At 41.6% G+C, this 25858-nt stretch overlaps 1 protein-coding gene across 1 annotated transcript in view; it reads right to left on the reverse strand.

Annotated features, from left to right (window-relative positions):
- Positions 1–2210: 2210 nt before the first annotated feature.
- CHP1 (calcineurin like EF-hand protein 1) overlaps positions 2211–25858 on the reverse strand; it is a 38709-nt gene continuing 15061 nt past the window's right edge. The window contains exons 3-7 of the mRNA XM_005284694.5: positions 10794–10874; positions 8336–8463; positions 7093–7154; positions 5614–5736; positions 2211–4247 (exon numbers count right to left, since the gene is read on the reverse strand). Of these exons, the coding sequence (XP_005284751.1) occupies positions 4194–4247; positions 5614–5736; positions 7093–7154; positions 8336–8463; positions 10794–10874 (448 nt within the window). The 3' untranslated portion in view covers positions 2211–4193. The remainder of the gene's footprint in view (positions 4248–5613; positions 5737–7092; positions 7155–8335; positions 8464–10793; positions 10875–25858) is intronic.

A 25858-nucleotide genomic window follows, 5' to 3' on the forward strand; every position in this document is an offset into this window, starting at 1 on the left:
CTTGGGGGGGGGGGGGGGGCGGGGGGGAGAGAAGAGGGGGACACGACATGGCTGCACACTCTGGCGGATCAAAGCAAGTTTGATTAACATGGTTTCACCTTTAACACAGGAAGATTGTTTGGCTCCCAAGGACAGCGTTATATCGGGGTAGAGGTGTATATTGTATCTATGCAGTTATCACCTAAAATTGTCATTTCCTCACAGAATGAAACCAGGGTAGATGAGCTTTCCCTGCTCCTGCGCTCCAGCCGGGGAGCGGGGTTGGGGGCTTGCCCTGCTCCCTGTGGCTCCCAGGAAGCAGCCGGCAAGACACCCCCTTCCCCCGGCTCCTACGTAATGCAGGTCTGTCGCATCTTACGTGCATTTAACATGCGCAAATTCAGCTTTACGCGGTCAGCAAAAACAAAATAAAAAGAAGAAAAATAATTTAAATACTATTCCTGCAGTGCTGGCGATTCCACCCACCATTACATTCAGTGTAATTTTGACTATATGCAGTTTTCGCTTTAGGCGCTGACCGTGGAACGTAACCCCAGCGTAAGATAGACAGACCTGTACACGCAGGCGCAGCCACGCGGTTCTGTGCGGTGCCCCGCCTGCAGGCACTGCCCCCGCAGCTCCCATTGGCCATGGCTCCCGGCCAATGGGAGCTACAGGAGTGGTGCCTGTGGATGTGGCAGCGTGCAGAAACACCTTGCCATGCCTCTCAGCCCGAGAGGGGACATGCTTCCGGAAGCTGCTTGCTAAGCGCCACCCGGAGCCTGCACCTGAGCCCTCCGCCCCAGCGCCCCAATCCCCTGCCACAACACTGATCCCCCTCCCACCCTCCAAACCCCTCAATCCCAGCCCAGAGCCCTCTCTTGTACCTCAAGTCCCTCACCTCCCCCCATGCCCCATCAGCCTGTCCCATCCCTGATCCCCCTTCCCACCCTCCGAACCCACTGGTCCCAGCCCGGAGCACTTTCCTGCACCCCAGCCCCACCGAAGCCTGCACCCCCAGCCCCAGCTGAGCCCCCTCCAGCACCCCAAAACCCACATCCCAGAGCCCTCACACCCCATGCCCCAACCCAGAGCCCCCTCCCACACCCTGAACTCATTTGTGGTCCCAGCCCAGAGCCTATACCCCCAGCCGGAGCTCTCACCCCTACCCCCAATTTCATGAGCATTTATGGCCCGCCATACAATTTCCATACCCCAATGTGGCCCTCAGGCCAAAAAGTTTGCCCACCCCTGAACTAGTGGGATGGTGACAGGAAGGAAGAAAGGATAGTTTAGAACAGTGGAGAGATTAGTATAAAGCAGTAGGCTCAAGTTACTTACATGGGTAAGTACACCTCTACCTCGATATAACACTGTCCTCGGGAGCCAAAAAAAAAAAATCTTCCTGCGTTATAGGTGAAACCGCGTTATATTGAACTTGTTTTGATCCGCCGGAGTGCGCAGCCCCACCCCCCCCAGAGCGCTGCTTTACCACTTTATATCAGAATGTGTGTTATATCGGGTCGCATTATATTGGGGTAGAGATGTACTGCAAGTCTTCCTTTTAACCAATGCCCTATTATGGAGCTGAGGCTTAGAATAACATTTCTCTCAGTTTGAACTTCCTTGCAGGGTGGATAGGATGGCAAATGACAGCTTGTTTCAAAGTCATGACTGCTTCAATTAATTACAGGATTTTTCATAGATAATCTTCTTGAACAAAGGAGATCACTTTAGGTTTCTTTCTGAAGTGTGTAGAATCAGACTAACTGTAGAGCCTAACAGCAACCTGTGCAAGTGAAATGAATATTAAAGAAATAGAATGAATTAAAGAATGCTGTATGTTCCTTTAAGTAGAAATGAGAAATGCTACAATCCAGGTGTCAGGAAAGCAGACATTAACTGTTAATCAGTTGCTCCACTTAAGGGCGATTGGTGAAGCATTAGCCTTAGATCGATAAGAGTTAATAAGGAAGCAGGATATGCATATTGTGCCCCAGGCAAATTTTACAATTTTGCTCTCTCTGACCCTTTGTTTAGTTTGCACCCTTTTATCTGTATAAATAAGACTGTTTGAATCTTGCATGGTGCTCACATTATCTGAGTGTTATTAGCAGAGTGCTGTGCTAGTAAAACAGAGTGATCTGACAAACTGAGTCCTGAGTCTAACTTTGACAAACCTTAAGATTGTTCTACAGGGAACAGAGACCGTCACCACCACACAGGCACAATTTTTACAGTGAAGAGGTTTATTTATGGATTGATAAATACAGTATATGAACTCATTGGGACAATAAGGCACAACTGTTGACTACAACTACACAGGCAGAAGAAAAAGAGAAACACCTACTTTTAAATAAGCAAATCAAAGCCTATAAAATCTTGTGTACCTTTCCATGTTAATATTGTCACATTCCTTTCCTTTTTACAATTCCTATTTTACATAATATGGTCATAAAACCAGAATGTTTCCTTCTTGTACCGAACAGAAATCTTTTACATTTCTCCAGCCTTACTACTAAATTGCAGTCTGAAAATTTCAAAGTGCAACATTTCTTTCTGCAATTCAATTAAAAACAGTGTCTGAAGAATCCACTGAAGGATTCTTTAATATAATTGAGTAAAGGAACTAAAGAAATCAATTTGAGGGTTGAATCTTAGCTCAATACTTACAGAAACTTATGTTAACACATGATGTAGAGGTGGGTGGAAGCACTTAAACACTGATTCTTCAATAGAGAAGGACCTCCAGGCCAATTCAAGACACTCCACCTGTACTGGTTGTCAGATCATTTGTTGACTTATCCACATAGTGCACAAAAAGCTGTGTAGCCAATGAATTTGGAGGTTTACAGCTGGACACATTCATTGCTTTTGATTCTTGATTTAATATAGTCTTGCTGTTAAGTTTTTAATTTAAAAATAGTTATCCTTTCAGTTGTGTTAGTTTCATAAAGATTTGTGCAAAGTATCTGATCAGAATATTATATTCTAAAATCTCACCTTTTAATCTGAATTGGGATATATTAGGCAGTTCCCTAAAAACACTTGTATCTAAACTTTCATGAAAGTGTTCCAAGTGCAGCTAAACTAACACCTACAGTGCAGATCCACCAGCCAGGGTGGGGCTCTGATAGATGTTAAAAAAAAAAAATCATTGGTTTTCAAATTATCCAAGGATTAGTATGAAAGCAGCACAAGGTGTCATTAGTGTTATCACCACTGGACGGTGACAATGACATGAAATCAAGAAAAGTAGCCATGCACAAAGTTTGAATGATAAACACTGGTAAATAAATCTGCACTAATTAAAGCAATAAGTTGTGATGGTGGAGGTATGAGTGCCCTGTGGGAAGGAACGGTCATACAGAAAAGCAACCTAGGGAGGGGTGCTTTGTGGTCCACTGGCAGTCAGAGCCTGCAAGCTTAAGGAAAACACCCACTTCTGCACCTGGTACTGGGGTCGTTTGAGGTTATGAATTACAGTGTGGAGTCCAGTTTGTTCCACAGAAGTTGCAACCTGCAATCATGACAGATTCCTCTCACCCCTGTGGATTAATTCCAAAGAATTCAGTCATAGCATTTGAGACTGCTCAGACCTGCCACTACTCCCAATCCTACAGTCCTGCAAAAGAAGCCACAGGACTTAAATTAATCATTTAAGATAGCTCTAAAGGGCAGATCTGGAAAGAGGGAAGAAAGTTCTTGAAAAAAAAACAAGTGGGGAGCAAAAAAAATACAGCTCTGTTGTACTAGCATGGGAGGGAATAAGGCAGTGCTACTCTGACACCTACCACTTACTGAAGGAATGATTTAGCTGAGGTTTGTTTCACACTATACACTACTCCCAGTAAAAAAATTCAGATGGCTTTTCTGTGGGATATTACCCCCTCTTGGCTTCCCAGATGTAGAGCTCCAGAAGAATAAGTCTGCAGCAGCAATACATAGGAAGGAAAGGCAATCACAGTCATACAGCAATGGAGAGGAAGAATCTGAAATAGGGAATTTTTAATGCTTCATTCCGAGCTGCACTGCAGCCACTTCCCTTTGTTCCTGCTACACAGGGAATATTCACCTTGGTGGAACAAGCTGGTGAGGGGTTGCAGATGTGTTTTCCATGCACCAGTAACAACACACTAAGGAAAGATGATGGGGAGAAAATGGTGTTCTAGTCCTTAGAAATTAGGAGTGGTAAGAAATGGGTCTCCCATCCATCAGTGAAGAAATCGAATGCTCATTTTCTGCTCTACATCCACCTTCTCCAAAACCTGCAATAAAACCCAGAGACAGCTGGTTAAGTCACTTATGTACACAGTTCTGTTCCAGTTAAAATGTTGAATGATATTAAAAAGCAAGCAAGAGGAGTATGGGGCAGCCTGGCAAGCCATTCATTCATCTGGAGGCTGCTAATGCTGTGCCCCAGAAGCTAAGCTTTCCTTTTAAAAATTAAGAAAACCACAATGAGAATTAAGTGTAACTCATCTAGCAATATCAATCTCCAGACAGCCAGAAACCGCTAAGAGAAGTGTGGACTATCCTCATTTGTTAGAGGTTGTTAACCTTTAACTCACGTGACAAGTATGAACACTGCACAGTAGAACCTCCGAGTTATGAACACCAGTTACACAAACTGACTGGTCAATCACACTCCTCATTTGGAACCAGAAGTACGCATCAGGCAGCAGCAAAAACAGGCAAATATAGTACAGTACTGTGTTAAACTACTAAAAAAATGAAGTTTAAAAAAGATTTGACAAGGAAAGGAAATGGTTTCTGTGCTTGTTTCATTTAAATTAAGATGTCTGAAAGCATTTTTCTTCTGCATAGTCAAGTTTCAAAGTTGTATTAAGTCAATGTTCAGTTGTAAACTTCTGAAAGAATAAACATAACATTTTGTTCAGAGTTATGAACATCCTCCATTCCTGGAGGTGTAAGTAACTGAGGTTCTACCGTATTTCACTACTGGACAAGGCATAAGGACTGGTCTACATCAGGAATTTGACTGGCACAGATAGTGTAGAAGAATAATTACTCTGCTTTAGTTATGCTAGTATAATTCCCCTGTGTGACTATTTAAGAATATGGAGTAATTATTCTGCTATAACTGTGCCAGTCAATTTCACCATGTAGGCAAACCTCAAGGAATGAAGTGGATTATCCTTTTCTGATCTAGTGTGATTAGAGTCTCACTCTGGGATCTCAAGTGGACCTTGGAAGACCACCACTGTTTTTTCCCTAGTTTGACTCCTGGCAAAGGCTATTTAACTCTCTCCCACAAGGAAGTTACCCTTGTGGTGGGCCTCTTGCCTGCAAATCTACTTGACTGAAAATTCAAAACAGATCCAGCTACATAACCTCAGAAGAAAAAGCTGGCAGAAGAAGAGGTATATAGGCTGATTATGAGTGATTATACACTGACAGCACAGCCCCAGAAGTGAACCCTGCCCTTCAAGAGGCTATGATCTCATTCTCTCTGCTAGGGCACAGGGGAATCATGATATACTGGGAAGGGCTGCTATAATAAATGCAAAAGTGAAGAGTAGTATCTTTTTGGCTCATTTCCAACTGTTTATGTGACTGCTCAGTGATGACCACGTTCAATCACTTCTGTTATTCAAAAGGTTAATTCCCGACCTTGACAAACTCTGTGAAGGAGATGGCACTATCTCCATCCTGATCGGCCTCCTGGATTGTCCTGTCAGCAATACTGCCCAGCTGCTCGTCTGAAATGTTTACACCAACCATCATCCGCAATACCTGCAAGATACAAAAACCCCAGGAAGTCTGAATATCCCCTTTAATAACCTTTAAGTTAAGAGTGTTATGGGAAGATGATTCTGAAAGTCTCGTGCAGAGTTTATTCACAGTACTCGGAACTAGGATACCATCCAAGTACCAACCCTGTATAGGCAGAACTCAGGAAGACCCTTGTTAACTGTCTGGAAATGTTTTCTATGATCAAGATTTTCAGTTCCTTTTGTACACCAAACCTATTGGCCAAAACTGCCTCCACACAAATACAAGATATACTAGGGTGCCTTTGTGCACCCCCTGAACACAAGTGCTAGCTTCTTCCTCATTCCCAAAAAAGTGGAATTCAAAATGGCTCCTACAAAGTGAGTGAACAGGATTCTCGGAAGTTTCAACTATTTTTCACAAGATTGACAACTGCTTGATTTGACCTTTCACTGTTTAGGATTGTTTGGTTGCTTTCTGAAGCCTTGCAAGTTGCAAACAGGCAATCAAAACTGGACTAGTCAGCTCTTCTCCTTCCTGCCAGTTTGTAAGGTGCTTTTCTGTGCTGCAGACAGAAGTGAGCACTTTTGATCAAATGCAGTTCCTTGCTCAAGGTGAGCCACAAATTACTATGTCTACTTGGCAGGATTAGTAGAATGCAGTTACTCCCAACTCAAATCTAGCCTGATATGCACATCCATGCCATTACAGTAATGATTTCTTGTTGCTTTTCTCCATCGAGGAGGAAGGCAACAAAAGCTTTATCCCCATGGGAAAGAACTGGTCAGATACTAATCCACCTCAAAAAACAGACTCTTATCTAGTCTTTTTGTCCCTGCCATAAAAACTAAGTATGGTGTTTTTTTGTAGTGGCAGGTTACATCTGCTGATGTCTTTGTTCCAATGGAAGTATAGTCATCCATAAATAATCAAACATGTTAAAAGTTAACTTAATACTCTGTTGAAATTTCTGATGGAGTAGGAAGTCTATGCTCTTAACGGAAATTGAAAGACAAAAGTCACCACATATTTGAAGCTATAGGTAGGCAGAGTCCAGTCAGCCATACATTTTAGAATGGTCTGTAAGACTGGTCTAACCACGGTCACTTGCAGATGCATTAACTATTGGATCAAAGGCTGCCATTCGACATTTTCCATATTCTGAAGCTGTTTTAGGTGAATGGCACTTTTTTTTGGGAAAGGTCACCCAAGTACCAATAAAATCTTTCACAAGTTATCAATGCAATGAGCATGTCAACTTCATTCTTTTACAAAAAGCATTCATAGGGAAAATTTAAGGGTTAAAGTTGCAAGCTAGATCGTCTAAAGACCAACAGACTCATTTTAAGTCCCATGTTAGCCCATAGTGCTCTTTACCTGAAGCAGCTCATCTCGGGATATCTTGTCATCTTTATCCAGGTCATATAGTCGAAAAGCAACTAGAGGGAAGGTGAGAATGAGTCAACTGAGTTCAGGTACTATTTGTTCATCTTCCCCATCCACATATGTAAACTTAAATGTTATGCAGTCAAAAACACTGTTGTCTCAAAGCTGGCAGCAATGTAGGTGTTGGGTCATTTTATAATGACTGTTGATGTAAATATTAGGCTACAGCTTTTATATGATCCTGTTAAAAATGTTTTATTGAATTATATAATTCAGAGTTCCCACCTACCATGAAAATCAGTTTGCTCCTGCAATTTGCCAGTGTCAATATATATAGTCCTCTTCAGAGGATTGCACATTATTGTCAAGAGACAACAGCCACTTAGAAATTACCTTTCAAGATCAAACCAGTAGTCCATCTAATTGAGTACCCAGCATGACAGTGGTCAGTACTAGATTTACAGGAAGTCAAGAGCGTCCCTAATGGACAATTCTATAAATAGCCTGCTTGCAGGGGAAGTTTCTTTCTAACTCTGAAGCATGAGAGTTTATCTATCCCTCCTAAATGTATTTAATTCTTTAATTCCATAAGGAATCTTCTTTGCACTGTTACTTCTCTGACTGGCCTACACTTTGCCTGAAGTATATGGTCAAATCAGAGCCTAGAATGCGGATCAGAAGACTGTGCAGACTATCTAGGAAAGTGGATTACTCCTATATACACTTTGACCATATGCTTCAAGCAGAGTAAGGAACAATCATGAGGGGAGAGTGGGATGGAGGTGTGAAGCTGAGTGGCAATACCACATCACATGAAGGACTAGAGAAATAGCAAGTGGTATGAGGAAGGGAACTGGAAGGCCCATTCCAGGGAGCATCTCTCAGAACTGCTTTGACACCACAGCATCCTATCATGAGACATTTAGGAAAGAGCTGAAATTAGTCCAGCATAATCAAGTCTCCAGTGAGCTATGAGAATCCCTGTAAGTAACTCTCTTTTACTGAGCTTCAACATATCCCAGTAGCTTCTGAAAGGTCTATGGCAGCCTCTGTTACAATCTACTACTTACAGGTTTTACTAAGTCAGTTTGTGTTTAAAAATAAGTACTGCAGTATGTCAGTTCAGACAGTGTCTTTGTGTAGGGTCACTCTCTCAGGAAACATAAGGGTGGAAGACTAAAGAGAGGCAGGAGGCCAAGGAATGGAATTGTCCAGGTAGACTGAAGTTCCTTACAGTGCAGCTTGTTACTCCTGCTGTTGAGTGGTTCTGGTCCATTCTGGTCTTTGCTTTTTTCATTATCTTCAATGGGTCGGAAGTGGGCCAAAGTCCTCATGAATCCACGGAAATTCACCTGGTCCTCTCTGCATGGTATTACAACAGGTCAATTGTGTAAAATTTAGCATAATACATGTTATCTATTGCAGATGTGAACACAAGCTTCAGTGACCAAACAAGTCCCTTCATGACATTTCTGTAGGGGCAAGTTAATTGAGTGTTCTATAGAGTTTTTATTTAGATCCAGCAACCCCTTGCCTTCTTGGTCTCCTTCAGTAGAGGGTGACCACAAGAAATTTCCTTGTGGTCATCCAGGAACAGCAAGTGTTTTCAAGAGCGGTAGCAGAATTACTGGTAGATACATGATACAATGTAGAGAGGAGATGTGGTGTGATGTAGTAAAAAGAATCAAGATTTCTTAAGGTGAGGTTTGATAAGTCACTTAGTTTCTATAAAATAGGTATATTTACTCACCTCAGAAGCATTGTAAGGGGTTTACGGTTTCTAAAACATTTTAAAGTCTCTTAGATGAAGCACAAAATGTGGAACCAAAATTTAGAAATGAACACAAAGGTTCGTGCAAGTAGAATCTCAAAATCTCAGGCACTGGTTCTTAAAAATGACTACTAGCTTTGGGTGTCAAATTTGACACCTTAAAAGAGCTCTAAATTCAGGAAGTGTGAACTCCCACTCTCTGAAAATTGTGCCCCTTTAAGGTGCCTCAAGTTGGGCAGCTCAGAAGTTCCAGATCCCCAAAATAAATTAAAGTTTTGTCCAAAGCTTTTTACCATAGGAAACCACACTACCTATGACCACCTCTTCTCAGGCCCTTTTTATCCAACAAAAGAGGAAGAAAGGCATAAGCCAATCTTGTTTTTTCCTTAGTGGGTCAATGCTGAGGAACTGGGAGAAGGGTGAAGATCTGACACACTGGACCAAAAAGGGAGTTCCAGGTGCATAAGACAGCTTGGTAGGAAAAAGGAGAACACAGAATGATGCAAACATGCTCTGAACAAATTGAAGTGGTTAGGAGACAGATGAAATGCAGTTTATGCTAGACATTCAAGGCAAGAAGCTTACTGAACTGGAGGGTGAGAAGCCAGTGAAGCAACTACAACCTGTGCAGAGTGTAGTCAGAGTGACAGGCAAGAAAGATTTTGCAGCAGATTTCTGTACAGATCAGCTGGGTGTGTATGGGAGAGAAGAACATCAGTGAGCGCAAAGGAAATTACAAAAGTCAAGGCAAAAGACATCCAAGGGCTTGGACAAGGGTCTTGGTACTGGCAATAGGAATGGATAATTTTGGAGATGTAAAACAGTTTGAGGGGAAGAGAAAGAAGAGTCTGGTTTTAGTCATGTTAAGTTTTAGCTGGTGGTATGGTATCCAAGATGTCAGATGCAGATTTGAAAAATCAGTATTCAGGTGGCAGCAGAAGCCATGTAGCAGGTTGACATTACCTACTGAGAGAAGGCTAAGGACAAACCCCTACAGAGAAAGGGAAAGAGGAGGAGCCCCCAAAGAAGATACTGAAGGATCAGACAGACACCGAAGTAATTTAGAAGAGCAGTGTCTGAATCCCAGAGAAAGTGTCTCTAGGAGGGTCCAACTGACTATGTCAAGACAGCAAGAAGAATGAGGACAAAGAAGAGGCCTTATAGCTGATGGATTGACAGTCTGCCAAGCTGGAGACTGGGGTGCAGGATAAGGCAACTTACACTTGAATGTCACTTTTCATTGAAGTTTATGATTCTGGGAGGAGGGTAAGATGCTTTAAAGAAAATCCAAAGGTGGAGAACCAGACAATTAGGGAGTAAAGCTGCTTGATAAGAGATACTAGTGCTAGAAGTGAGTTCGTAGCTGATAAGTCACTATTGGCTCCTCTATGCAGGGTTGTTGTTGCCATGTTGGTCCCAGGATATTAGAGAAAGTGGGAGAGGAAATATCTTTCTTTGGACTAACTTCCGTTAATGAGAGAGAAGTTTTCAAGCTTACACATAGCTGTTCTTTAGGTCTGAGAAATCTACTCTGTCACAGCTAAATACAAGATGGAACAGATTGTTTAACATAAGTAAACACATTTCAAGGCTCCTGGACTTTCACCAGAGGCATTCAGCAGCATGACAACAGAAATGGAGAATAGGTTGACATGTGAACCAGAACTGAGTATTGATTAAGGATCATAACACCCTGGTAAGGTAAGCAAGTGTCCCCATATTACCAGATGGAAAACCATTCAAGAGAGGTTAAGTGACTGCCCAAAGTCTCACAGCAAATCCATGGCAAGACTGAAGATAGAATCTAGGTATTCAATTCCTACTCCCATGCTTTAGCCATAAACGTACCTCTGATTAGAACGTCACAATGTTTGTCATAAAACTTGTAGACCATTTGGAAATGCATTCAATAGGAACTTACCCCTCTGGGAAAAAGGCATTGATAATCCGGTCTCCCAGGGGGTTGATGGCAAGCTCAGGAATCCGTTGGAAGTCTTCACGGCTAAGGGAAGCAAGAATGAGAGTCTTCATAAACTTAGCTGTAGAGAAAGTTGCAAAGACTGAGTAAAGTCTAATGAAAGGATCCACAATACAGCATACCCGTTTGGATTTTACTTCTTCGGAAAAGTACTTTGCTGTTTGCTTTCCAACCATAATAGTGCAATAGCTGTTAAGAGTTTATTAATGGCACCAAGATAAGGAGACTAGTACTGAGCTTGTATTACATTACACGCCTATAATAGTGCTAATTTATCAAGTTAATACCACTTCTCAGATACAGCAAATACCAATTTGTGCAAGCAATTCTACCAAAGAATTTTAGTTATCCCTCTAGAATGATTGGGCAATACGCAACTACAGTAAAAGAAAGCAACATAATGAAAAGCAAGTAACAACTAAAGTAAATTGTGTTTAGGAACAAAGTCACTTGAGTTGGAAGGAACTTTAGATTAATTCATCTGGAGCGATGTATCATAGCCTTGGTATCCCCAAAAGCCACTAATCAATTTTCAGGTTTTAAATTTTAATTTCTTTCTGTCTGGACTCTTTGTTGTATGAGCAAGATATTTATATAATGCCGTGGAAGTTAAAGCTGAGCTTGTTTCTGTATCAAACAGGAAGTTTTCCCTACTTTAGAACAGTAGCCATTTTCTATAGGCGCCCATCTAAACTAAATAGCTGTGCTGCTTAAAAACTACACTGGTGGATGAAGTTACATTAGTATCAAAGAGTGCACTTGTATAGCTTATTCAAATTAAGAATGCAAAATAAGCAACAATAAAGCACCTCTATAGTTATATTGCTATGTTTGTAACAAAAAGTCTGACCAGTATAACTGTCAGTAATTGGTACAAGACTTCCTTATTCATTTAGGCCTGTAGCTGGAAAGGTATTCATTAGTGGTAGAGATCAAGATTTACTAAAATGCTGGCTGAAAATGTAAACACATTTCTGCCAAGCAGCAATAATTTCAAACTCTTCCTTGTTGGGTGCCCAATTGTGACCTTGTGCCAGATTTGCAGAAATACTAAACACCGACAATTCCACTTGAAATCAACAGGGGCTTTGGGCACTTAGCCCTTCTGAAATTCAGCTAAAAAGGTCTCAAGTTGGGGACCGAAGAATTAGTTGCTTTTGAAAACTGTCTTAAGCAAATGAAGTGGCAATACCAGATGACAGTCAGTTCAAGCTTCTCTAAGCACCAAACCTAGTACTGCAAGAACCTGAACATGAGGATATTCTGGAGGCAATTATGAGCTACCACTTCACAGAACTATAAACATTAGACAGAAAGACCCATGGAGTCTAATCTCACCTATTGCCAGTGGGGAACAACTCCCCACAATGTTCTCTAGTGCTCTTCCAGTCTAGTTTTAAAATTTCTCCTCCTGCTGATATACTTGAGGACCCAGCTGTAGTGTAATTATTGCTGGGATCCCAATTTAAGTTCCCTCTAAGCTGTGCGGTCATGCAGCTACCTATTAAGCCTCGAGCAGGGGCTCAGGGCTGCGGCAGGGAGAGATTCCTCTCCCCCAGCACGGATCTGCTGCAGCAGGAGAGAGGAGCCCCCCGGGCCAAGGCTACCGGAGCTGCCGGGGAAAGGAGCCCAGCCCTGCCAGTGCTGTTGTAGCCGGGGAGAGGCACCTCTCCCCTGGCCCGGAGCTGCTGCAGCAACAGAGGACTGGGGTGAAGTCCTCTCTCCCCACTGCAGCCCCAGGGCAGCCTGCATCCCAAACCCCACATTCCTGGCCCTACCCCAGTGCCCACACTCCAACCCTCTGCCCCAGACCTGAGCGCCCTCCTGCATCCCAAACTGCTCATTCACAGCCCCACCCCAGAACCTGCACCCCCAGCCAGAGCCCTCATCTCCCCCACATCTCAACCCTCTGCCCCCTCCCACACTCCAAACCCCTCGGCCCCACCCCACGTATTTTGTTACATGCACCAATATGGAGGTGATGGGTCACACAGCACCTCCATACTTGTGCACATAAAATTCATTCCGCACATGGATGTAAAAAATTAGAGGGAACACCGGTCCCAATTATAGTATATTTGTCACAACATGATTAAAACAGACTATGGTCTTATAGTGGTGAAATGACCAGGTTTTTTGACCATCTCCGAACAATGCTACTGACCTATGCATGCCCATGCCTGTGTTATGCTTCAGAGACATGATTAAGAACCATCTATACATCAAAAATAGTCATGTTGTAACCCAAACCCCTCAATACTGTTCTATTTGAAACAGATGAGGAACACAACATATTAGTGATTTAAACAAAGATGTAGTGAAGCATCCACACTGGGGTAAGAGCCATTTTAACTAGTGCTTTGGCTCCAATTTCAACGTGTAGGGCCCTACCAAATTCAGTCCATTTTAGTCAATTTCACAGTCATTTTAAAATTGTAAATTTAATGATTTCAGCTCTTTAAATCTGAAATGTCATGGTGTTGTAATTGTAGGGGTCCTGACCCCAAAAAGGAGTTGTGGGGGAAAGAGGGTCAAAAGGTTGTTTTGGGGGGGTTGCGGTACTGCTACCCTTACTTCTGCGCTGCTGCTGGCCGTGGTGCTGCCTTCAGAGCTGGGTGCCTGGCCAACTGCTGCTGCTCTCCACCCAGCTCTGAAGACAGTGTTGTAGTAAGAGTGGCAATACTGCAACGCCCCTAAAATAACATTGTGACCCCCTTGCAACTCCCTTTTGGGTCAGGACCCCCAATTTGAGAAAAGCTTGTCTCTCCCATGAAATCTGTATAATATAGGGTAAAAAGCACACACAAGACCAGACTTCACGGTCCGTGATGCATTTTTCATGGCCAAGAATTTGGTAGGGCCCTACCAATGTGTACAAGCCACTGAAAGCAACTACTCCCACATCCTGTCTAGAATTTTCCATTGACATAACATCAGATTCCTTGCTTGTTAAATTTCAGCTTCAGAGAATTTACATTCAACAGTTCAGCCTCATGTTGTGCCTGGTTTATGGCAAGAGATTAAAAATTAACTACAAGTAACCCCTAGGTTTCAAATCCACTTCTATTTTTGTACATTAAGGGGACATTATGGGGTAGGGATTATAATTGGAATAGCAGCAACAGTCATAAAAATAACAATGCAGAAAGGCAAGTTGTACTTTTTATACACCAAGGCCCCTCAGAGTCATTAGGGACCTACTTCACCTGGCTAAGGCTGGAGCCTACAGGAAACTGGATGTTCTATTTCTTCCTTGTTCATGTGCCATAGCAACAGGCTTCTCCCAGTGAGACTTTCCAGGAACCCTGTTTCTACTAAAAACTTGCTTAAAGGTTGCTTTGCCTATGATCTTTAACTGCAAATTGGTTAGTCTGCATAATAAAGAGCATCCATGACATTTTTCAGTACTAAACAAGCGTTTCTGCTGCAAACAATTAGTAGCTTTTAGATAGGCTATGTATTTCTGAACTGTGGGATGTGTCTCCTGAAGGGAACACAAGAGCCCAACATGGGGGAAAGACACCCACCTCATTGCCTTGTCCCAAGCAGTTGAAGGGCCATTACTGGCCACTCATTCTTTCACAGGCTACTGCTCTTATGTTCTGTCTTCCTTGACTAGGTGGTTATACAGAGTGCTGTTTCCCTGATGTCTGACAAGACAGTGAGCACCCCTGTGTAGAACAGAGTGTGACAGTGTACCCCATAAGGCTTTATGGGGAGGGGGTGCTTATAAATGTATGTATGACATAACTGGAATATGTTTTGTGCTGCCTGTGCCATGTAATATATCTCCGTAAAGGTTATGGTCTACTATATCTATTCATCCTATTTGTACATATATATCATTTTCTACTTGAGGTTAAGAATATGGGCTGTATGCTTGCTTGGTTTCAAAGTAAGCTTTGGAAGGCATTTGGTCAGCTTCTTTAGGAAGGAATTTGCCAGGTTAAGTACCTGATCAGGAAACACTTGGAGAACAATGCATCTTGGAATGCTCCAATCCACATAAGAAGTCTTCCTGGAGACATGCAAGATACCATGTGGACAATGGCTTCGGCCTGTAAAGACTGAGTCATGCAGGGACATGTGACTTGCCCAGGTGACTCCAGAACTCCATCTTGGAGCTGGACTTTGCATAGGAGGAAGGAAGGGGATCTCCACCCACGAGAGAGAGAGAGAGCGAGAGAGAGAGCGCGAGCGAGCGCGCCTATTTAAACCCATGGGAGACCCCTCCATTTTGTCTTCAGCTGGCTAAAGAAGGAGCTTCTCCACCCCCCCCAGGATACTTGAAGGAAACTGGAACAAAGGACAGTAACTACAGGGGTTGTGAGTGATTGCTGGACCCAGGCTAAAAGGAGATTAGCTTGTAAAAGGGAACATTCTGGAACTGGTGAGGAACTTATCTGTATTTAGTTTGATTAGACAGATTTGCGCATTTCATTTTATTTTACTTGGTGACTTACTTTGTTCTGTCTGTTACTACTTGGAACCACTTAAATCCTACTGTCTGTATTTAATAAAATCACTTTATTTAGTAATTTACTCAGAGTATGTATTAATACCTGGGGGAGCAAACTGTGCATCTCTCTCTATCAGTGTTATAGAGGGCGAACAATTTATGAGTTTACTCTGCATAAGCTTTATGCAGGGTAAAACGGATTTATCTGGGTTTAGACCCCATTGGGAGTTGAGCATCTGAGTGCTAAAGACAAGCACACTTCTGTGAGCTGTTTTCAGGTAAACTTGCAGCTTTGGGGCAAGTGATTCAGACCATGGGTCTTTGTTGGAGCAGATGGGAGTGTCTAGCTCAGCAAGACAGGGTGCTGGAGTCCTGAGCTGGCAGGGAAAACAGGAGCAGAGGTAGTCTTGGCACATCAGGTGGCAGCTCCCAAGGGGGTTTCTATGATCCAACCCGTCACACCGAGGAAAACTGAAGAGAGAATGTGACAGCAGTTGTGGGGGTAGATAAATGGAAGACAGTTCCCAAAAGTGAGGAAAGGGGAAACAGGAGGAACTACTGGAGTAGTGGGGAGAGATATAAAAGTGAAATAAAGGGAGGAGAAAACTGGCAAGGAGATTAAAGCTTGCTTTATGCCAGTTTAAAAAACACAAACAGAATTTGAGGGAAGTTTCCCTGTGCAGACCAGGCCAGAGAGCTAGGAAACAAATGTCAGAAGTGGAAGAGAACTAGGAGAAGAATAATGGGGAGAGAAAATGAAAAACAGAAAGCAAAGCAGAAAAATACAAAGGAGATCAAATGGGTAAATGAGTCAGGTGAGATGGGGAGTGGCACTACATGCGAAAGCAAGTATAGAGTCAAATATAGTAAAAAAAATTAAGTGACTGACACTACTGTAGAATCTCTAGAGATAGAAATTCCATGCTTGAATAAGGCGACTAGCAGTAGGAATATATTACAGCCCACCTGACCAGGATGGTGATGGTGAAATGCTTAAGGTGATTACACTGGTCTACAATTTTTGAGAAGTCGTCTGCTTTAGAGATAAAATGTGCTATTTATTATGTATTTTGATGTGCTGAATTCAAATGACAATTAAAACAACTGATTGGCTACTGTTTCTAAGATATTTAAGTTTTTACATTTTATGTCTATGTATATTGTGTAGATAGAGTTTTAATCATAAATTGTAAACCTAGGTCTTTTCATGTGTTTATGGTTGCTTTACATGATAATATTTCACCTGTCCTATTTATGTAACACTTTAAAAATCATCAAAAAAGGGTTATATAAATATAATTTATTATGAAACAAAAAGGCAAAACACTATTATGTATATAGTTTAGTCCTATTCAGTGTCTACTCGGTGCTTCTTGGCTTGTCTCTTGTATTCATTAAATGGAGCATCTCTTGTCACTGTCCAGCAATAGTCTGCAAGCATTGATGGGCTCCATTTGCCTTGATAGCATCTCTCCATTGTTGCAATGTCCTGGTGAAATCGCTCGCCGTGCTTGTTGCTCACTGCTCCGCAGTTCGGTGGAAAAAAAAAAAAAAAAAAAAAAAGATCTAGATGAGAGTGCAAAAAATGTATCTTTTAGTGACGTTGCAACCAAGGCTTTTGTATGCCTTGAGGAGGTTTTCCACCAACAACCTGTAGTTGTCTGCCTTGCTGTTTCCGAGAAAATTTATTGCCACTAACTGGAAGGCTTTCCATGCTGTCTTTTCCTTGCCACGCAGTGCATGGTCAAATGCATCCTCTCGAAGAAGTTCACGAATCTGAGGACCAACAAAGACACCTTCCTTTATCTTAGCTGCACTTAACCTTGGAAATTTTCCACGGAGGTACTTGAAAGCTGCTTGTGTTTTGTCAATGGCCTTGACAAAGTTCTTCATCAGACCCAGCTTGATGTGTAAGGATGGTAACAAAATCTTCCTTGATTCAACAAGTGGTGGATGCTGAACACTTTTCCTCAGAGGCTCCAATGACTGTCAGAGTGGCCAATCTTTCTTGATGTAGTGGGAATCTCTTGCACGACTATCCCATTCGCAGAGAAAACAGCAGTACTTTGTGTATCCAGTCTGCAGACCAAGCAAGAGAGCAACAACCTTCAAATCGCCACAAAGCTGCCACTGATGTTGGTCATAGTTTATGCACCTCAAAAGTTGTTTCATATTGTCATAGGTTTCCTTCATACGGGCTGCCTGACCAACTGGAATTGATGGCAAAACATTGCCATTATGCAGTACAACAGCTTTAAGACTAGTCTTCGATGAATCAATGAACAGTCTCCACTCATCTGGATCGTGAACGATGTTGAGGGCTGCCATCACACCATCGATGTTGTTGCAGGCTACCAGATCACCTTCCATGAAGAAGAATGGGACAAGATCCTTTTAACAGTCACGGAACATGGAAACCCTAACATCACCTGCCAGGAGATTCCACTGCTGTAGTCTGGAGCCCGACAGCTCTGCCTTACTCTTGGGTAGTTCCAAATCCCTGACAAGGTCATTCAGTTCACCTTGTGTTATGAGGTGTGGTTCAGAGAAGGAGGATGAGAGAAAATGTGGGTCCTGTGACATTGATGGTTCAGGACCAGAAGTTTCATCCTCTTCCTCATCTGACTCAAGTGAGAATGATTCTGGTGCATCAGGAACCGGCAGTCCTTCTCCATGGGGTACTGGGCGAATAGCTGATGGAATGTTTGGATAATGCACAGTCCACTTTTTCTTCTTTGACACAGCTTTCCCAACTGGAGGCACCATGCAGAAGTAACAATTGCTGGTATGATCTGTTGGCTTTTCCTGTTCAACCACTGGCGAAGATTTGTTGCACAAGTGTTGCAGCATATGTGTGGGGCCCACCTCTTGTCCTGATCTCCAATTTTGCAGCCAAAATAAAGGTGATAGCCTTTCTTAACCATAGTGGTTATGCTGTGCTTTTGTGATGCAAAAGTCACTTCACCACAAACATAGCAGAAGTTATCTGCACTGTTCACACAAGTACGACGCATCTCTGCTCACTTTGGCTAAACAGAAATGTGTCCCTTTGCAAAATCAAACACTGACAAATAAGAGCACAAGACTGTATGATTTCTAGATATAGGGGCAATTTGTTCAGCAGAGTGATGTAAGCTTCGTTATGATTGCATCATCCATGACTTCTAGGAATAACATGATGCAATTCATATAATGTATGACGCAATACCAGCTTCAGATTGCATCATTCATTGTTTTGCCTAAAAAGCAAGTACTGTCCAAACCCAGTCATAGATTTATTCATAGATCCAGTCAAAGATGTATTTTAGTCATTTCTGGTTTAAATTGAGATCCCTTCCCTTTATAACTCACTTATCCCCCACCATTCCCAAGTCAAGGGTTGTATATACTGACGCAATAGCATATCTTGAAAACTAGAGCCAATCAACAATTTTAAGCATCATTTTCGTTCTCAGTGACCCAGAATTAGTACAGTTTAACTACATTTATTTCAGAAGCATTTTGGCTGTAGAGCAGTGTTACTGGTTCTGTTTTTGTAGCCTAATGGGGGATTTTAGCGGTTCCCATATTGAATGGGAACATGTCACCTCAGTACTGGATACAGAGAAAAAAATTGTACACACCATTAATGAGAGCTTCTTGGAGCAGCTAGTCCTAGAAGCCACAAAGGGAGAGGGAATTTTTGACTTAGTCCTAAGTGACTCAGGATTTGGTCCAAGAGGTGATTATAGCTGAACCACTCAGTAATTGTGACCATAATGTAATTACATTTAACATCCTTGTAGAGGGGAAAATACCAAAGAAACCCACCACAGTAGCATTTAACTTCAAACAGGGAAACTACATAACATTGAGGTGGCTAGTTAAACAGAAACTAAAAGGAATAATCACAGAAGTAAAATGTCTGCAAGCTGCATGGAAACTTTTTTAAAAAATACTGTAACAGAGGCTCCAACTTTATGTATACCCCCAAATTTAAAACAAAGAAACCACAGTATGAGGGTCAAAAAATGCAACCATGGCTAAACAAAGTAAGAGGTTGTTAAAGACAAAAGGACATTTTTTTAAAATTTGAAGTCAAATCCTACTGAGCAAGAAAAAAGGAGCATAATCTCTGGCAAATCAAGTATGATTAGGCAGGCCAAAAAAAGACTGAACAACTAGCAAAAGACCCCAAAAATTAACATAAGCAGGCTTCCTGCTTAACAATCAGAAGGGCCACTGGACAATCAAAATGCTAAGGAAACACTCAGACAAGTCCATTGTGAAAAACAACAATGAGTCTGGTGGCATTTTAAAGACTAAGATTTATTTGGGCATAAGCTTTCGTGGGTAAAAACCTCACTTCTTCGGATGCAAGTGAGGTTTTTACCCATGAAAGCTTATGCCCAAATAAATCTGTTAGTCTTTAAGGTGCCACAAGACTCGTTGTTGTTTTTGTAGATACAGACTAGCACGGCTACCCCCTGATACTTAAGTCCATTGTGGAGAAGCTAAATGAATTCTTTGCATCTGAGGTCACTGCAGAGATTGTGAGGAGATTCCCACACCTGAACCATTCTTTTTAAGTGATAGTTCCTCAAATTTATCCCAGATTGCAATAGAGGTGGTTTTGGAACAAACTGATAAAGAGTAAAGGCACCACGACCAGATAGTATTCATCCAAGAGTTCTGAAGGAACTTTAATATGAAATTGCAGAACTACTAACTGTGGTACGTAATCTATTGCTTAAATCAGCCTCTGTACCAGATGACAGATGTGTAGCTATGATACCACCATTAAAAAAAAAAAAAAAACACACACACACCCTCCCCAATTTAGGCCAGTAGGCCTAATTCAGTACCAGGCAAACTGATTGAAACCTATAGTAACTAACAGAATTATCAGACATAGATGAAAATTATATACTGGGGAAGAGTCAACATGGCTTTTGTGAAGTATGATTTCCCTTTACCAATCTATTAGAATTCTTTGAGGGCAAAGGTGATTCAGTTTATATACTGTACTTGAACTTTCAGAAAGCCTTTCAGAAAGGTCCCACACCAAAGGCTCTTAAGCAAAGTAAGGAGTCATGGGATACATTGGAAGGTTCTCTCTTGGATCAGTAACTGGTTAAAAGGTAGGAAAAACTGGTCAGTGGAGCAAGGTAAAGAGTGGGGTCCTCCAATAATCTGTACTGCTCAGCATATTCAAATGATCTGGGGAAAGGGGGTAAATAGTGAAGTGGCAAAGTCTGTGGACAATACTAAATTGCTTGAGAGTTAAATCCAAAGCGGACTGTGAAGAGTTAAAGGGAGCTCACAAAACTGACTGACCAGGCAGGAAAATGGCAGATGAAATTCAGCATTGATAAATGTAAAGTAATGCACATTGGAAAAAATCATCTCAACTATGCATCTGAAGCGATGTGGTCTAAATTAGCTGTTACATCTGAAGAAAAAGATTTTGGAGTATTTGTGGATGGTTCTCTAAAAACATCTGCTCTATGTGCAGCAGCAGCTCCGCACCCCCAAAACCCCAACAATGTTAGGAACCATTAGGAAAGGGTTAGATGATAAAGACAGAATATCATAATGCCACTGTACAAATCCATGACACCCATATCTTGAATACTCCATGCAGTTTTGGTCAATCCATTTCAAAAAAGATGTTTGCCTTTCTCAATAACTAGGGGTATGGAACAGCTTCCACATGAGAAATTAAAAAACAGACTGTTCATCTTAGGAAAAAAAGATGACTAAGAGGGGATATGACAGAAGTCTATAAAATCATGAATGGTGTGGAGAAAGTGAATAAGTAGTGTTATTTACTCTTCACAGCACAAGAACCAGGGGTCACCCAATTAAGTTAATAGGCAGCAGGTTTAAAATAAACAAAAAAGGATTTCACACAACCACAGTCAGCTAGAATTCATGGCCAGGGGGTGTTGAAGACCAAAAGTATAACTGGATTAAAAAAATTAGATAAATTCCTGCAGGATAGGTCTACCAATGGCCATTAGCCAAGATGGCCAGGGATGCAAGCCCATGACCTGGGGCAGGAAGAATCACGCGATAATTGCCTTGCTTGTTCATTTCCTCTGAAGCATCTGGCACTGGCCATTATCAAAAGACTGGATACTAGGCTAGATGGATCATTGGTCTCATCCAGTATGGCTATACTTATGTTCTAGATGTGGTATTTGCATCAGTGCATGAAAAAAAAAAAAAAAAAAAAACAGTAAATTTGTTTATTTTAGACAAAACTAGAATCCTTCTTTCCCCCAGTACATTTGTAAAACAGGTCATGTCGGACACAAGTATTCCAACCAATTTCATAGAATCATAAAAGATTAGGGTTGGAAGAGACCTCGGGAGGTCATCTAGTCCAACCCTCTGCTCAAAGCGGGAACAACCCCAACTAAATCATCCCAGCCAGGGTTTTGTCAAGCCGGGCCTTAAAAACCTCTAAGGACGGAGATTCCACCACTTCCCTAAGTAACCCATTCCAGTGCTTCACCACCCACCTAGTGAAATAATTTTTCTTAATAGCCAACCTAGACCTTCCCCGCTGCAACTTGAGACCATTGCTCCTTGTTCTGTCATCTGCCACCACTGAGAACAGCCTTGCTCCATCCTCCTTGGAACCCCCCTTCAGGTAGTTGAGGGCTGCTATCAAACCCCCCCTCACTCTTCTCTTTTGCGGACAAAATAAGCCCAGTTCCCTCAGCCTCTCCTCATAAGTCATGTCATGTTCCCATCACCCTAATCATTTTCATTGCCTTCTACTGGATGTTCTCCCATTTGCCCACATCCTTTCTGTAGTGGGGGGGCCAAAACTGGATGCAATACTCCAGATGTTACCTCACCAGTGCCATGTAGAGGGGAATAATTACTTCCCTCAATCTGCTGGCAATGCTCCTACTAATGCAGCCCAATATGCAGTTAGCCTTCTTGGCAACAAGGGCACCCTGTTGACTCATATCCCCAGGTCCTTTTCTGCAGAACTGACATTTAGCCAGTCGGTCCCCACCCTGTAGCATGGGATTCTTCCATACTAAGTGCAGGACTCTGCACTTGTCCTTGTTGAACCTCATTTCTTTTGGCCCAATCCTCCAATTTGTCCAGGTCACTCTGGACCCTATCCCTACCCTCTAATATATCTACCTCTCCCCTGAGTTTAGTGTCATCAGCAAACTTGTGAGGGTGCAATCCACCCATCATCCAGATCATTAATGAAGGTGTTGAACAAAAATGGCCCTAGGACAGACCCCTGGGGCACTCCGCTTGATACTGGCTGCCAACTAGACATCGAGCCATTGATCACTACCCATTGAGCTCAACAATCTAGCCAGTTTTCTAGCCACCTTTAGTCCATTCATACAATCCATACTTTAACTTGCTGGCAAGAATACTGTGGGAGACAATATCAAAAGCTTTGCTAAAGTCAGATATATCATGTCCACCACTTTCCCCATATCCCCAGACCAGTTCTCATCATAGACGGCAATCAGGTTGGTCAGGCATGACTTGCCCTTGGTGAATCCATGTTGACTATTCCTGATCACCTTCCTCCCCTCCAAATGCTTCAAAATGGATTCCTTGAGGACCTGCTCCATGATTTTCCCCAAGGACTAAGGTGAGGCTGTAATTCCCCAGATTCTCCTTCCCATTGTTAAAAATGGGCACTACATTTGCCTTTTTCCAGTCATCCGGGACCTCTGATTGCCATGAGTTTTCAAAGATAATGGTCAAAGGCTCTGCAATCACATCAGCCAACTCCCTCAAATGCATTAGATTTGGCCCCATGGACTTGTGCATATCAAATATTGACAAATATCCCAGAAACAACACCCCGATGAAGGCAGTAACTACTTTTATTGATTGCATCATGGTACCATTCTCTCATTTTATAGGACTTCATTGTGTTTCTCCCGTTTCTAAGTTAAAATAACTTAGCTGACTAACTTGTTTTCTGTAATAAGGCATAATTATTTAAGACCGAGCCTACGGGAGACCATAAAATCATTGTTATTGTTATTGTTCTAATAGTGCTTTAAAATATTTGATAGGTGAACTGACCAACTCTATTCTGTACCATGAGCAAGTGTGCTGCACATCAGTGCTAATTTTCAGAATAGTAATTTATTCAACAGATTCAGTTTGATCTGAACCAATTTCTCTTCAAAATTTTCAAAACTGCCACTTAATCAAAAAACCCAAAACCAATTGTTTGCCTAGATGTACTACAGAGCCCACAGCTTGTGAATCTGACCTGGAATTGTGTATTTTTTCCCTTGCTGGTTTAGTGGGAACTTATCTGTCTTATAAATTAAGTGTTTCAGAGCCTCACGTTTTGAGCACTGGAACAGAAGGGGAGTGCAATTCCATTATCCATGAAGTCACTACTCTGTGACTAAATGTATTTAGAAAGTGGGAGATTCTACCTGTGTCATTGTTTGTTCTGGATGATTTTTCTGAGCACAGAGCTTCCTACTTCAGACTCCAAGACCTTATTGGCACTGGAAGTTAAACTGTTTGCTACAGTCATGTACATACCCTTTGAAATCAATAGTTAGGCAACAGATGTGACAGGAGTTTGACACTGCAGGAGTAGTTTAGTAATTATTCACCCTAGTAAAGGCAAATTAACTCCCTTTTCCACAAAAGCTTCTACTCTTAAGCTACACACTATTACAGACTGGGCCACAACTAGCAGTAATATATTTGTATAAATAGATTAATTTTAAGCCTCGACAGAGAAAATAGGTGTGAATTGATCCCAAAATGTCTACCACCTTCGCATGCTAACTTTGATGTTTAAACTGTTGGGTAGTGTAAAAAAGGTTTATGTTCATTTGTGTAGGTATTCAAGATTAACATGAAAATAACTGGGGTTAGAAATGGTTTCCCAACACAGTACACTTCCCTGTTTAGCTTGAAGTAGAACTGGCAAACTTATGGATCAATGGCTTTTCAACTCATATGAAAACATTCCTGAAAAATTCTCATTCTGATAGTCATTTTTTGTTAGAAAAAATTAGTTTCTAAGAGTTTGGTTCTGTTTGTGCCCAATGCAACACTAAAACTTGCATCAAAAGGTTAACCTGTTTTCAAAGTTTGCCTGTGAAAAGTTGCTAATTTTAGAGGAGTCTAGCTTCAATCATATGTCCACTCCATGGAAAATGACAGCTTCAACAGCCTTCCCATTACAACATGACTGAGGACAAAATACTAGGCTGTTGAAGCTGTGCACAGCCTTTTTCTCTGTAAGATATCTCTGTTGGATATCTATTGGTGTGAAAATTTTTGACAAACAGATTTGCAGACCTCCAGGAAGAGCTCCATAGATTGCATTCAGTGGACCACTGTCTCAGAATGAATAACCTAGATCACTGACTCATTGATCTCGGTTGAATTAGCCAAGTGGGATCCTTGCAAATAGCTCTAGTTCAGCCTTTGTCTTAAACTTCAGAGATATGGTTTACAGTAAACCATAGCTTTTGGGGGTTTGCGTCCTGAAAAGATGAGTGCTAAATCTGTTTTGAATTATTTCAGCTCCAAGCAAGATGTTGTCATGATCCTTATTAGAATAAGAAGGTAGAATGTCGTGTTAGTCTTATTTTTTCATTGGCAAAGACATTCAAGGCTCCCACTCTCGTTTGTTCTTTTCTGAGCAAAGTATATAAAATACATTTCAAAGGTGCAAATGAACTACAAGTGAATGATTTGCAGATCAAAACAGTATCAAGTTAACTAGGCACCACCAAGACAATTAATAGCCTGTGACTCAGCAGCAATACAAACAATCCTTTTAGTCACAGAAGCAGCTGCAAAGAGGGTATCATGGAACAACTTTTGTGATAAGTATTTATAAAAGTTAGAGGTGACCTACAAAAGAAAATATGGGTCCTTATAATAAGGCTTGACATTTTTGTTGTTGTTTAAATCTTAGAAATCTCAGGAATGTTAAGTCTGGTCTTGTATTTTTCGGAGAGATTTCTTGCATGGCTCAGACTGTATATTCACATTTCAACGCTATGTAGCTAGAAGAGTTCGTAAGTCAGTTGCAGCTTTCTGAAATCACTTCTAAAACATTTTGGTTTAAAATACGTTTCCACAAAGCGTCAGGAAAGTTTTTCTTCAACACTTATATCTGCAGCATGAGGGACCCACAAAACAGCAGCTTCCATAGTTAAATCTTCCACTTATAGCCTCCTCTTAGCTTAGAGGGCCCTGGGGACAATGAATATTTAGAAGGATCTCAATTAAGTTCACAGGTGTTAGAGCTTTAAGCAATCTGAACAAAAAAAAAAATTGTATCTCAATCAGGTTCTCACTTGCATGGTTTACCTGATGCTATACCTATCAGTTCTCCACAGAATTTCATACAAGACAAGACCTGAATTTAATGTAAACAGGCAAAAAGAAAACTTTATAACTGTCTTTTGCACCTTCTATAGAGAAGAAAAAGAATGGCAGCAAAGTAGGGCTGTCAATCACATTTAACTCATGCAATTAACTCAAATTAATCGCAATTAATTGCATTTTTAAAATTGCACTGTTAAAC

The sequence above is a fragment of the Chrysemys picta genome, chromosome 4 (assembly GCF_011386835.1).
Source record: "Chrysemys picta bellii isolate R12L10 chromosome 4, ASM1138683v2, whole genome shotgun sequence".
NCBI lineage: Eukaryota > Metazoa > Chordata > Testudines > Emydidae > Chrysemys > Chrysemys picta.